The 14,531-nt window shown below is 47.9% G+C and overlaps 1 protein-coding gene across 2 annotated transcripts in view; it reads left to right on the top strand.

Annotated features, from left to right (window-relative positions):
• The window catches only part of POFUT1 (protein O-fucosyltransferase 1), a 24,085-nt gene extending 9,554 nt beyond the window's left edge, over nt 1-14,531 (top strand). For both annotated transcript variants that reach the window (XM_073607292.1, XM_073607291.1), the window contains exons 3-7: nt 1,428-1,610; nt 2,673-2,785; nt 5,327-5,519; nt 10,921-11,163; nt 11,303-14,531. In XM_073607292.1, coding sequence (XP_073463393.1) covers nt 1,428-1,610; nt 2,673-2,785; nt 5,327-5,519; nt 10,921-11,163; nt 11,303-11,491 — 921 coding nt within the window. In that variant the 3' untranslated portion in view covers nt 11,492-14,531. The remainder of the gene's footprint in view (nt 1-1,427; nt 1,611-2,672; nt 2,786-5,326; nt 5,520-10,920; nt 11,164-11,302) is intronic.

Below are 14,531 nucleotides of genomic sequence, written 5' to 3'. Positions count from 1 at the left end.
CAAGTGGCGTCGCAAGAGAAAGGAAGAACTATCCCCGCGGGCAGTCAGTTGAAGCAGAAATGCCCAGTGGTAAGGCAGGGCTGCTCGGCGTAGCGGCTCCAGCAGGGGTTTCAACACGGCTCGCCTTTGCAGGGTGGCCCTAGATACGTCCGGGTAGATGGAGATTTGAGTGCCATTGAAATCGATCTGGCCCTTAGACCATGCAGCATCGATAATTTGGTCCTTCTGAGCGTACCGATGGAGACGGTAAATCACGTCCCGGGGCCGGTCGTGCTCCGGCGGCTTGGGTCCCAGCGCCCGGTGCACCCGATCAAACTCCAGGCTGGCGGGGGGGTCCGTGTCCAAGACTCTAAGCAGGATCACCAGAACAGTTGCTTGTAAGCTCTCAGGGCCAGTCGCCTCGGGTAACCCCCGGATAAGTAAGTTGTTGCGGCGGCTCCGGTTCTCTAAATCCTCCGCATGGAGCTGTACTCCCGGCAGATGTTCCTGGAATGCTGTGTGTTCCCTCTCCAGGTGGGCAACACGGAGCTCCAGGGCGCTTGCCTCTGATTCCTTCTTGCTCAGTCGGTCAGCTAACCCATGAACCCTGGTAGAGGAGTTTGTGGAAGTCGCGATGATGCTGTTCCTCCACCCTTATGACCAGCGCCTCCATGCCTGCTTTCGTGGGAAGTGCACGAAGCAGGGCCCTGATGTCGGAATCGACCTGGGGCGACTGTGTGGGAGTACCCGAGGTGCTCGGAGTGCTGGGCGATGGGTTCAGGAGCGATGGCAGCCCCTCCAGCGAGCTAGGCACGGGGCAGCCATGGATGGGGAAGGTAAGTCCGCAGGCTCCCTTCCACCACGTGTCCCCGCCGGGGAGGCTGTAGAAGGGCTCTATTCTGGAAGAACCGACTGATCGGGGCCACCGAGACAGCTTTCGACGTTCCCCTGGTCCTCCTGTGTTTGCGGTATGTCATGGCAGGTCGAAAGAAAGTGTTAGGTGGGCATTTCAACTGTTTTCGGCGGGTCGGGAGTCGTGAACTCTAGCAGTGAGCGTCTTCACTCCGCCGTGACCAAGCCACGCCCCCATTTACACCTTCTTTACATTGACAGGACTAATCTGTGTACCACATGAGCACATACTGTAGCCAGTCTGTAGGACTCAGAATTATTGTTGGTTGCTTGGGGATCAAATACTTATTTTACTCACTGAACTGCAACTCAATTTATAACATTTGTATCGTGTGTTTTTTCTGTTTTTTTTGGTTGATATTGTGTCTCTATCATTTAAAATACACCTATGATAAATAATTATAGTCCCTTCATTTCTTTGTAAGTTGGCGAACTTACAAAATCTGCAGGGGATCAAGTAATTTTTTTTTCCCCACTGTACATATAGATTTGACCACAACGCTTCCCCAGTGGCTAATAATCTTCCTGTTTTCCAGATTCACGTTCCCTATGAGGAGTTCTTCCAGTTGGCTCCTCTGCGGAAGTATCACCGAGTGGTCAGCATGGAGGAGTTCATGGAGAAGTTGGCCCCCAGACTTTGGCCGGCGGACAAGCGCGTGGCCTATTGCTTCACAACGGCTGCCCAGAGGAGCTCCGACAAACAGTCCTGTCCAATGAAGGTGAATAAAGAGTACCTGTCAGGCAGACAGTAATATCAGTCAGTAACCTAATGTTATCCAGAAAGTCTAAATGTTTATGGGATGTATTTAAAGCTGAACTCCTGGAATGAAAACTTTCACTTAAATGTAGTACTCTATAGCCACAAAGGCTATAAATGCCTATACAAACACAGATATTACCACATAAAAGTAGCAGATACATTATCACTATGCTTTAGATAACCTGTGCAGAGAGCAGAGCTGTGGGAGGGGTCCAGAAGGCTCCACCCACCACAAGCTTCCTGCAGGCAACTACAGCAGGAGGCGGAGACGAGACCAGTCACCCTGCACAAGTATAAAGAGATGCAGTGAGCGGTCTTTATTGCAGGAAGTCTCACGCTGGATTACTGCACAGATCTGGAAGAAATACACAAAGATTCACCAAGATTCAAGGAAGAACACACACGACTCGTCTATTTTGACAACATGGGGGAGATTTACTAAAATTGTGAGCACTCAGAATCTGGTGCAGCTGCGCATAGTAACCAATCAGCTTCTAACTTCAGCTTGTTCAATTAAGCTTTGACAAAAAAAAACCTGGAAGCTGATTGGTTTCTGTGCATAGCTGCACCAGATTTTGCACGCTAAAGTTTTAGTAAATCCCCCCCCCCCCCCCCCATTGGATGATCCTGGAGCTCCGCGTTACATGACTACTATCTCTAGCCAGCTCAGTTTTGGATGGAGTGTGAGATAATTAAACCTCTATCAGGTTTGCATTGCTGTGTGTGTCCTGTAGGAGAGAGATTTCCCCTAACTTCCTGCCCAGTAGACAGAACAGGAAGTGAGGAAATCTCTCCAAACAAAAATCTCCTTAGTGTCATTGGTACGGCAGGTGTCCCCGTTGAAACTTTCCCACTCATCTGTTCTGGGGACACCTGTACACATATAGACTTCTCATCATATCCTCTCCCTATGACATAAAGCGGGTGACTCCCCTGAGTGAGGACACAGGCAGCTCCTCACAGGCTGTGCCGAGGTTTGGATGACTATTTCACTTTTTTTTTTTTTTTTTTTTTATTTAAGGACGGCAACCCATTTGGTCCATTTTGGGATCACTTTCACATTGATTTCATCCGCTCTGAGCTATTTGATGGGATTACCTTCAGCGCTTATTACAAAGATGCTTGGATGAGCAGGTAAGCTGAATGCTTTTATCTATGACAGGGGTGTCCAATTTTCATCTCAGGCCGCATCAGCATTATGGTCGCCTTCAAAGGGCCGATTCTATCTATAGCCCCCCCCACCATCAAAAGTCGAGAGTCCCCCACCCTCACTTACACCACAGTGCACCCCCTTACCTTGTGCTGCTGTCGAGAAGTAGCTGGGGGGGCGGAGCTGGGAGGCAAAAAGTGCAGGGTCTGGAGGAGGACCAGACAAAGATCTGATGTTGTGTGCTTTTACTTATCATTCTATGAAAGAAGGAGAGCAATTCTTTCTGGCATAAGTGATTTTGATATTCCAGGAGGCATTACTGTCCTACTGTCCTCCATTCATAGAATGATACCTGAATACACATGTGCGAGACCTGGCACCACGTCATTGGCAGGGCTGGCTTGCAGGATCCAGTAGAGACAGGCGACTTGCAGTTGGGTAAAGCAAGGAAGATGGAGGTGCAGGACAGGACCTGTAGCAGGACGGAGGGGCAAGAAAAGAGGACAACGCTGGCTCTGCTGGGCATGTAAGTATGTTATTTTAGCAGAAAAAAAACATTAAAGTTAAGTGGGAGCAAGAATGATATTTCCATTGGGAGGGTGGAACTGCTCTTTAATGCAGCACTGAGGTCCCCGGTCCTGGGAAGGACACTATCTGCATGGAGTTTATATGTTCTCTCAGTGCTTGTGTGTGTTTCTTCTGGGTGCTCCAGGTTCCCCTCACACCCAAAAGACATGCTGGTAGGATACTTGGCTCTAATATCTGAGTGAGATGAGGACCTTGGATTGTAAGGTCCTATAGGGTGGCGACTGATGGGAATGTACTGTATGTAAAGCGCTGTGTAAATTGTCAGCACTATAATAAATTGATACATTTTGTGAGGGCTGACCCAATGCTAGGAACACATACTGCTTCCCTACTCGAGCAGTTGGGTGCCATTAATGAATATGCACAATCTTATCTAAGTCCAATCAAACATTTCAGTTTGAAGGCCAAACAAAATACCCATCAGAGTCCCCCCATACATTACATTTCCCATTGGAGTCGTCCCCCCCCCCCCCCCCAACATCAGGTTCCTCATCAGAGTCTTCCCTCCTACATCAGGATCCTCCTCATAGTCCCCCTTACATCAGAGTACCCCCTCTTTACATCAGGGAACCCCTCAGAGTCCCCCCTTACATCAGGGACCCCCTCAGAACCCCCCCCTTACATCAAGGACCCCCTCAGAGTACCCCCTCTTTACATCAGGGAACCCCTCAGAGCCCCCCCTTACATCAGGGACCCCCTCAGAACCCCCCCCTTACATCAAGGACCCCCTCAGAGTCCCCCCCTTACATCAGGGCCCCCCTCAGAGTCCCCCCTTACATCAGGGCCCCCCTCAGAGTCCCCCCTTACATCAGGGCCCCCCTCAGAGTCCCCCCTTACATCAGGGCCCCCCTCAGAGTCCCCCCTTACATCAGGGCCCCCCTCAGAGTCCCCCCTTACATCAGGGCCCCCCTCAGAGTCCCCCCTTACATCAGGGCCCCCCTCAGAGTCCCCCCTTACATCAGGGCCCCCCTCAGAGTCCCCCCTTACATCAGGGCCCCCCTCAGAGTCCCCCCTTACATCAGGGCCCCCCTCAGAGTCCCCCCTTACATCAGGGCCCCCCTCAGAGTCCCCCCTTACATCAGGGCCCCCCTCAGAGTCCCCCCTTACATCAGGGCCCCCCTCAGAGTCCCCCCTTACATCAGGGACCCCCTCAGAGTCCCCCCTTACATCAGAAATGGAGACCACAGACAGCCTCTGCTAACCTTAATTGTCAATCAGTGCAGTGTTGGTGATGCGCCACTGACCCTAGCTGGGATCCGGATAAAATCTTGTAGCAGGCCAGATGTGGTCCACAGGCCGTAGTTTGGAGATCCCTGTTTTACACAAATGCTGGGGCATTGCAATTATATTTTTATTACAGTGCTACTAAACCCACAGCAGTAAAATCAGTCCATATATGCAGTAAAGCATTCTTGTTATACTCGCTGTGGAACCTAAGGGGTCAATCCTCTGCATTGCGTAAAAAGGCTGTTTGATCCTGTCTTCTCTGATCCTCCCCTTCTTCCACAGTCCCCAATCCATCTCCTGATAGTACAGAGCCTTGGGGCAAGCTGCACATGCTCAGTTTGGTGTGTATTGCAAGAGAGTTTTTTTTTTTCTTGGGAGAGTGCATTTGATCAGCACAGGGCCAATTAGCACTGTCCAGACAGAGGACCAGGGGTCCTGCAGCCTTATAGGACAGTGAGAGTAGAATGAAAACTCCTCCTACAAGCTTTAACCAGACACTGATAGAAGTCACAAGACTGCTATATACTGCTGATGAGAAAAGGTATTTTGCAGTTTATATTTACTAAAATAATTGCATTTCCATGTTCTGTGTACTGTCAGAGAGCAGATATAGTGAATGCAGGCTCCTGGGTTTAGTAACGCTTTGTTTGCAGTTTATGTATTTTGATAGAATGATCTACAGATTGGCGCTCTTTCTGCTGTTTTATCAGGTTTCCTTCTTCTACGCACCCGGTTCTGGCTCTCCCCGGAGCCCCTGCCCAGTTTCCTGTCCTGGAAGAGCACCGAGGGTTGCAGAAATACATGGTATGGTCCAAAAAGATTGTTGAAGAGGGGGACAAGCACATCCAGAACTCACTCGTTAGACCCTTTGTGGGGGTTCATCTGAGGATTGGATCGGACTGGGTAAGTAATGACCTCCCTAGTATTCAGGTTTTATAAGCTTTGAGCTATGTACAGTAATCTCTACTCCAGCTTTCCTCCATTACAGAATGTTATTAGAGGTGAAAGGACGGGTGCTCTTTAAAGTTTATTCAATAAGTAATATTGTTGTTTCTTTTTAATTTCTGGTTTTAGTATAAGTAGCAGAAGCAGTCTTTGTATTATCTTACTGTTTATCCCTTACACAGACTGGGTGAAGGTGGGAGACCCCTGTGAACCATTCAGACAGAGTTGTTAGTCTTTACACTGGGAGCTTGCTGAGGAGTGAGCAGGCGATAACAATGTAATAATTAGTGTAGTGATCTTCCATCAATGTCTTGTAGATGGCTAGGTGGCGTGTCGGTAACCGAGCTGTTTGTCTTAACTGCAGTGGGGAAAAGTGAGGTCATCAGTCTTGTCCCGTTCTCTGATTGTGTGCCTGGATCACAACACCAGCCGAACTGAATCACTGAGCCTGTGGCAATTTAAACAATGCAATGAGCAGTTCTAAGGTGCTAACACTGCATTGAGAGATGCAAAATGCTGAAATTATATTGAAAGCCCCAACTTGTTCTTTGTGTTGGGTAGCGTGGCAGTGGTGGAGCGTTTAGGTGTGTTAGAACCCCTGTCCGGCTTCTAGTGCTGTCTCCTGATGTTCCCTCCTGGGGATATTCACCACTATATACAGTGAGGGAAAATTATGATTTGATCCCCTGCAGATTTTGTAAGTTTGCCCACAAAGAAATGAAGGGCCTATAATTTTTAATTTTAGGTTTATTTTATATGATAGAGGCGGAATATCAACTAAAAATCCAGAAAAAAACACATGATACAAATGTTATAAATTGAGTTGCAGTTCAGTGATTATTATTATTTGATCCCCAAGGAAAATATGACTTAGTACTTGGTGGAGAAACCCTTGTTGGCCATCACAGAGGTCAGACATTTCTTGTAGTTGGAGACCAGGTTTGCACACATCTCAGGAGGGATTTTGGTCCATTCTTCTTTACAGATCTTCTCTAAATCCTTAATGATTCCTGGCGTCTCTTGGCAACCAGAAGTTTCAGCTCCCTCCATAAATTTTCTATAGGTTTAAGATCTGGAGACTGGCTAGGCCATTCCATGACCTTAATGTGCTTTTTCTTGAGACACTCCTTTGTTGCCTTGGTGGTATGTTTTGGGCCATTGTCATGCTGAAAGACCCATCCATGACCCATCCGACTGAGGGAAGAAGGTTCTCATCCAATATCTTACAATACATGGCCCAGTTCATTGGTCCCTCAATGCGGTAAAGTTGGTCTGTACCTTTGGCAGAGAAACAGCCCCAAAGCTTAATGTTTCCTCATCCATGTTTGACTGTAGGAATGGTGTTCTTAGGGTCATAGTCAGCATTTTTCTACTTCCAAACACGCAGAGTCCCCATCTTCAAGAAGGCACATGTACAGTCTTGCCAATGAACATCTAAATCAGGGATATGCAATTAGCGGACCTCCAGATGTTGCAGAACTACAAGTCCCATGAGGCATTACAAGACTCTGACAGCCACAAGCATAACACAAAGAGGTAGAAGCATGATGGGACTTGTAGTTTTGTAACAGCTGGAGGTCCGCTAATTGCATATCCCTGATCTAAATGATTCAGAGAAGGATTGGAAGAAAGTGCTGTGGTCAGATGAGGCCAAAATTGAGCTCTTTGGCAATAACTCAACTCGGCGTGTTTTGGGTAAGAAAAATGGTGACTATGACCATAAAAACGCCATCCCTACAGTAAAGCACGGAGCTTTGGGGCTGTTTTTCTGCTAAAGGTACAGGCCGACTTTGCCGCATTGAGGGGTCAATGGACGGGGCCATGTAATGTAAAATCTTGGATGAGAACCTTCTTCTCTCAGCCAGAACAATGAAGATGGGTCGTGGATGGGTCTTCCAGCATGACAATGACCCAAAACATACCACCAAGGCAACAAAGGAGTGGCTCAAGAAGAAGCACATTAAGGTCATGGAGTGGCCCAGCCAGTCTCCAGACCTTAATCCTATAGAAAACTTATGGAGGGAGCTGAAACTTCGAGTTATCAAGTGACAGCCAAGAAACCTTTAGAGAAGATCTGTAAAGAAGAGTGGACCAAATTCTCTCCTGAGATGTGTGCAAACCTGGTCACCAACTACAAGAAATGTCTGACCTCTGTGCTGGCCAACAAGGGTTTCTCCCGAATTTTTTTTTTTTTTAAAGTCAGCAGCTACAAACACTGCAGCTGCTGACTTTTAAAATATGGACACTGGCCTGTCCAGGGCGCCCGTGATGTCGGCACCCGAAGCCGATCCGTCACTTGGCTCCCGGGTGGAGGCGCCGCCATCTTTTGTAAGGGAATCAGGACGTGAAGCCTTGCGGCTTCACAGCCTGGTTCCTTACTGTGCATGTGCGAGTCACGATGCGCGATCCCACTGGTCCCTGCTGTCTTCTGGGACCTGTGGGTCTCCCAGAACACAGGAGGCGCCGGACATGGCGTAGATATCCGCAGATACTGCAGATATCTATGCCCAGAAGTGGGAGCAAATACCTGGATTAGACGGGTATCTGCTCCCCCCCCCCCCTCCCCCCTGGAAAGTGCCAAATGTGACACCAGAGGGGGGGGGGGGAATTCCGAAAAGCGGAAGTTCCATTTTTGGGTGGAACTCCGCTTTCATTTATATGTTTTATGTGTTTTTTCTGGATTTTTAGTTGATGTTCTGCCTCTATCATTTAAAATACACCTATGATAACAATTATAGACCCTTCATTTTTTTGTAAGCGGGAAAACTTATAAAATTTGCAGGGGATCAAATAATTATTTTCCCCGCTGCATGTGCTGGGGACAGTTGTCACTGGGAATGTAAACAAGGGAAAATGCAAAACTTTAGGGTGTCACCTGAAGAGTTATAGAGGTAACGTTTTGTAATGGGGACGCACAGTCTAGAGCACACTGGACCCTGTTTTTTAAAAGCTGATTGTACATTCTGTGTTCCCACTGGGGGAGACTCACCCTCCCTACTTTGTATTGGGGACCATTGTCACAGGGACTGAGAGTAAGGGAAAAACAACATTTTGAGTTGTCATCTGAATGTGGAATAGAGTGAAAATCTTGCAATGGGGGTGCACAATCCAGAGCGGGGGTCTCCAAACTATGGCCTGTGGGCCAAATCCTACCCAGTCCGCTCTTCAGTCAGTGGCTTCTCACACAGATCTTTAGGTCGGTATACAGTCTCTGTTTCTTCCCAACATCCACAATCCACTCTGGTCTCCAGTTCAGCTTCCTCTGACTGCACTGTCATTGTACCATTGTTGGTTGCTACAACCTCTGGTGTGCTGACATCCAATCACGTGCTTGCCCCAGCATTTACAGGAGGACAGCACTTCCTCTGTGCAGACCTACCTCTTTTTTACCTGCTGCTGCAGCCTTACTCCTGGGAACTCCAGACTCTCAGTCACACTGTAAGTGTTAGGTAAAGGTGGACCATGATGTAAGGAGGGGCTCCGATGGGATGTAAAGGGGGAACTCTGATAAAGACTCTTATGTAAAGGGGGATTCTAATGTACACTCAGACTCTGATCGGGAACCTGATGTAAGTGGGGTTCTGATGTAAAGGTGGATTTTAATAGTGACTCTGATGGGGACCCAGATGTAAGGGGGGGACTCTGATGGGGTTTCTCATGTAAGGGGAGACTCTAATGGGAACTGTCATGTAATGGGAACTGTCATGTAAGGCTCTAATGTAAAGGCAAACTTTTATAGGGACTCTGATGGGGACCTCAATATAAGGGAAGACTCTGATGGAGACCCTGACGTAAATGGGGACTCTGATGGGGACCCTGATGTATGGGGAGACTCTAATAGGGATTCTCATGAAAAGGGGGAATCTGATGGGGGCTCTGATTTAAGGGGGGCCTCTCATGTAAGGGGGCTCTGATGTATGGGCAGACTTTCATGGGGACCCTGATGTAAGGGGTGACTGATTTAAAGGAAAATTTTGATAGAGACTCTGGTGGAGACCCTGATGTAAATGGGGGCTCAGGTGGGGACCCTGATGTACGGGAGGACACTAATAGGGATTCTCATGTAAAGGGGGAATCTGATGGGAGCTCTGATTTAAGGGGGGCCTCTCATGTAAGGGGGCTCTGATGTAAAGGCAAATAGGGACTCTGATGGGTACCCCATTGTAAGGGGGGACTCTCATTAACTCATGTTTATTTGGAATTCCTTTGCTTTGTTTTACTGAAATGTAAATGGGGCAAGATGGAGGGATCAATCCAAAAAAAAACACCACATCCCAAATGGAAGAAATTTCAAAAAATGAGAGACGGGGCAGAGAGGTGACAAACCTCTGGACTTTTAAGGTGTTTACATATAAAGATCAAAATCATCAGATTGCTTAAAATTACAATGGTTTTATTTAATTGAAGGATAAAAACATAAGAAGGAAAGTTACATCCGTATCAAAAGGTAACATTGAATTAATAAAGCATATACAGACAAAGCACTACCGCTCTCGACATGTTTCACTCGACAGAGTTTCGTCAGGAGATTGATGGTGTGACTTTTTTGTACTGGGAATGATAAACACATGGGTAAATGTCTCATGAACGTATTGAAAGATAATAAATAGACATAAGCTTACACATATAAATTTGGCATAGAATAGAGGGATCTATGCATAAATTACTTGAAAGAAAATAACATATCATATCATTGGACGCTATATGCATTGATTTTATCTTTACATTCTCATCACTCATTGATTTGAAGCAGTGTTGGTAAGATTTGGTTGCTCTGTGTGTTCATGTGTTTCTATGCCCCTTTGTTCTGATATGTTATTTTCTTTCAAGTAATTTATGCATAGCTCCCTCTATTCTATGCCACATTTATATGTGTAAGCTTATGTCTATGTATTATCTTTCAATACGTTCATGAGACATTTACCCATGTGTTTCTCATTCCCAGTACAAAAAAGTCACACCATCAATCTCCTGACGAAACTCTGTCGAGTGAAACATGTTGAGACTGGTAGTGCTTTGTCTGTATATGCTTTATTAATTCAATGTTACCTTTTGATACGGATGTAACGTTTCTTCTCATGTTTTTATTCTTCAATTAAATAAAACCATTGTAATTTTAAGCAATCTGATGATTTCGATCTTTATATGTAAACACCTTAAAAGTCCCGAGGTTTGTCACCTCTCTGCCCCGTCTCTCATTTTTTGAAACTTTTACTGAAATGTGTTGCAAATCCTATTCCTGAATACAGAGAAGCTCCCGGTAAATCTTATTCCTTCATTTATAAAAACTGATTTCCCTGAATATTTGGAAAGCGATTCATGTTTGCCGGTCAGTAACGATTTCTTGTTTCCTCGGCAGGTAAATGCTTGTAAGATGGTGAGTGACGGCACAGCCGGTCCTCATTTCATGGCCTCTCCGCAGTGCGTCGGCTACGCCCGCCACAAGGCCACGCCCCTCACTATGAAGATGTGTCTCCCGGACCTCAGGGAGATCAAACGTGCCGTGACCCTCTGGGTGAAGAAGACCAAATCCAGATCCGTGTACGTGGCCACCGACTCCTCCTCCCACACCGCCGAGTTGCAGAGAGCCTTGGGAAAGGAGGTATGAGATCCCCCTTCGGAGAGCCAATGGGCTGCTTGAGGTCCAACGCTGATCACATGTAGTCTTCCAGCTCCTGAGTGTGCCTGACTTTCCCAAACCATGACCCCAGATACTGACGTTTTTCCTTCTTTCCATCCAGGTGAAGGTGGTCAGCCTCCAGCCGGAAGTAGCCCAGATCGACCTCTACATCCTGGGCCAGAGCGACCACTTCATTGGCAACTGCGTCTCGTCCTTCACCGCCTTCGTGAAGCGGGAGCGGGACCTACAGGAGAAGTCGTCCTCCTTCTTCGGAATGGACTCGCCTGTCCGGAGGCAGGATGAGTTGTGAACCGAATGGGAGTTGTGACACATTCCTTAACAAATGACTTTTTAAAGAGACTTTCACCCGTGGAGAAACCTTGGGGGGGTGGGCGAGGAGATTTACAAAGACGGGACAGAGTTACCCCGTGGTGGTCATAAATAGCCCTGTACTCAGGACTAAGGCCTGCACTATTAAGAGTTAAAGTGGAATTGTTGCCAAATCACAAAACTAAAAGAAGGCGGATAACCCCGCCCCCGCGGATCGGTAGCCCACCTTTGTAAATTGCCCCCCCTCCCTCCGCTTGTGAAATGTAAGCTACATTTTGTACATCTAATTTCTACTGAATCAAGTGTCCTTGTCTCAGAACCCGGTGTCTTCTTCCCCCGGAGTTAAAGCCCATACCTTGTCCCCTTGGGGAGATTTCCCCTCACTTCCTGTCCTGGTGACCCAACAGGAAGTGACAGGGAAATGAAGGGACATCCCCTCTTAGACAGGTTTTCCCTTTTGGAAAGTTTGCTCGATTCTCCTATGGACTCACCACTGTCCAATAGTCACCAGGACAAACGGAGAGGCTTGATCTCCCTAATGGGGGAACGCAGATGGCAATAAGAATCGATCGGGGGGGCTAACACTAATACAGATCTGACCTCCGGGCCTTCCCTTCAGTCTTGCACAATTGTACCGGCTTCTCTCCTGGACTGCAATGGCTTCCTCTGATCTCACTGAACACTGTGAGCTTGTCACAATCTGCATTAGAAGCTGCAGCAAGCCAGACAGAGCCTGCCCCGATTTCCTGGCTGGAGGACATCCAGCGTTATCTGGTCATTTGTTCTCCCCAGCTGGACTGCCCCTGGCCCCGCCCCTTTCATTCATTGGATTTCAGTTTCCAATCCTGGAGGATCAGCATCACATGTGGGCGTTACCTGGGGGGGAGCCTGCCTAGGAACGCCCACTCCTCCAGACTGACACCCGCCCATCAAGGCATTTTGGTATTTGAATAACTCCTCCCACTGCTTGCATCAGGGCTGAGTGCTCAAGGAGCTATGTACAGCCCCAGGGCCGGGACAGGGGATATGGTTGCCATCTCATCCCTTTAAACCCAAACACATATTAATTACACAGATTCTGTGGCTGATTAAGGTGGTAATTAAATTCACTTGGTGCCTTATCTGCATTTAATTAGCCTCAGAACCTGTGTAATCTATTAGTTGTTCGGGTTTAAAGGGATGAGGTGGCAACTCGTGGGCAGGAGGGGAAGCTGCCCTGGGCGCAATGATTTATTGCAGGGATGGGGGCGCCTTCTGTTACAAGGCTTACAGCAGTAGTGACAGCAGCATCACTACACTTGTAAACCCAGAACTGGGAGTGCCACCCCCTAAGCTTGCACATCATGAATGGGAAGGGGGGGATGGGGGCACAGTTTGGCGACTTAATGACCTTGTCCCGGCACTGTACAGCATCCTGCCAGCCCCTCCCCCCAGCCCTAATCTGCCTGCATTGTATAGAGAAGCACAGAGACCTAGTGATGACATCACTGGCTTGAAAATAAGTAATGAACACAGGTTCTATTTTTGGTTTTATTAGCTTGAATATTGATGAGGGAGCACTTTAAATAAGCACTTTGCAGCCCCCACACTCCTGTAAGTCATTGTGATGTGTGTGCTGTAGGCTGCACAGATCTTCACAGATACTCGCGCTCATCTCCACAAGTACACCCAATACGAACGGCTCTGAGCGCCTCTTTGCAGCCACAACCTCCCATTGGCTGGACGCATCCTCCCATTGGCTGGACGCATCCTCCCATTGGCTGGACGCATCCTCCCATTGGCTGGACGCATCATTGGCTGGACACATCCTCCCATTGGCTGGACGCATCCTCCCATTGGCTGGACGCAACCTCCCATTGGCTGGACACAACCTCCCATTGGCTGGACGCATCCTGCCATTGGCTGGACGCATCCTCCCATTGGCTGGACTCATCCCCCCATTGGCTGGACTCATCCCCCCATTGGCTGGGCGCATCCTCCCATTGGCTGGGCGCATCCTCCCATTGGCTGGGCGCATCCTCTCATTGGCTGGGCGCATCCTCTCATTGGCTGGGCGCATCCTCTCATTGGCTGGGCGCATCCTCTCATTGGCTGGGCGCATCCTCTCATTGGCTGGACGCATCCTCTCATTGGCTGGGCGCAACCTCCCATTGGCTGGACACATCTGTGTTGATTGCGGTGTCCGTCGATTTGCATACCTGGCTAACATTTTAGGAATACCTTATATGTGGAAAAAGTCCCTCCCCCATGTGACAGTGTTTAGGCCTAGCTATTGGCCAGCAAGGCCTGAGTTTTGAATAAGATAAGGTCACATGACCCCCCCCCCCCCCCCATACTCAGGAGTATGTGTTTTTTTTTTCTTTTTCTCTGATGAACAGAGCAGCATAGAGATGCAAAAAGCAAATTAGTGATGTATCAAGAGTCACGTTATCTTAAATCAGCAAAGTGACAGGTTCTCTTAAAAGAAAAAAAAAAAAAATCTGTGGCTTTTGAGGGCCCCCATGGCTCTATGTGGCATTTACTGAGCAGGACACATCATTGAAGTATCATTCCAGCTGGCAACTGTAACAAATAAGAATATTGACTGGCTGGGGCTCGGGGTGCTTGTACAGGCTTTTGAAGTATCCATCGTCCTACCAGGGAAGCCGTCTTCATGGGATCCGGTGTCTACAGCTCACTCCCAGCACTGAGTGCTAGTCACTCCTCTCCCCCTGGGACCAGGGATACTCCAAGAGTCTGAACAAGAATGCGGAACATTATAGATAACACATCTACTGATTTGCCAGCCATAGGATATCGGAAAATTGTATCCAGTAATTACCGTTCTTTTCCTTTCCTGGCGCCGATCCGTGGCATCATACTGCCACATGTGCCGCCATGTTGGCACCAGGATGACACATTTGTCAGGTGGAGTTACACTTCCTTCAGTCTAAGGCACATAACCAATCCTAATGTTTACCATGAAGATTTTCTACCAGTTATTTTGTATCGATTTGTATAATAAAATATCTCAAAGTTTA

The sequence above is a fragment of the Aquarana catesbeiana genome, linkage group LG12, assembly GCF_042186555.1.
Source record: "Aquarana catesbeiana isolate 2022-GZ linkage group LG12, ASM4218655v1, whole genome shotgun sequence".
Lineage (NCBI taxonomy): Eukaryota > Metazoa > Chordata > Amphibia > Anura > Ranidae > Aquarana > Aquarana catesbeiana.
The sequence above is the reverse complement of the archived record's forward strand: the minus strand, read 5'-3'. Positions and strand labels throughout refer to the sequence as shown.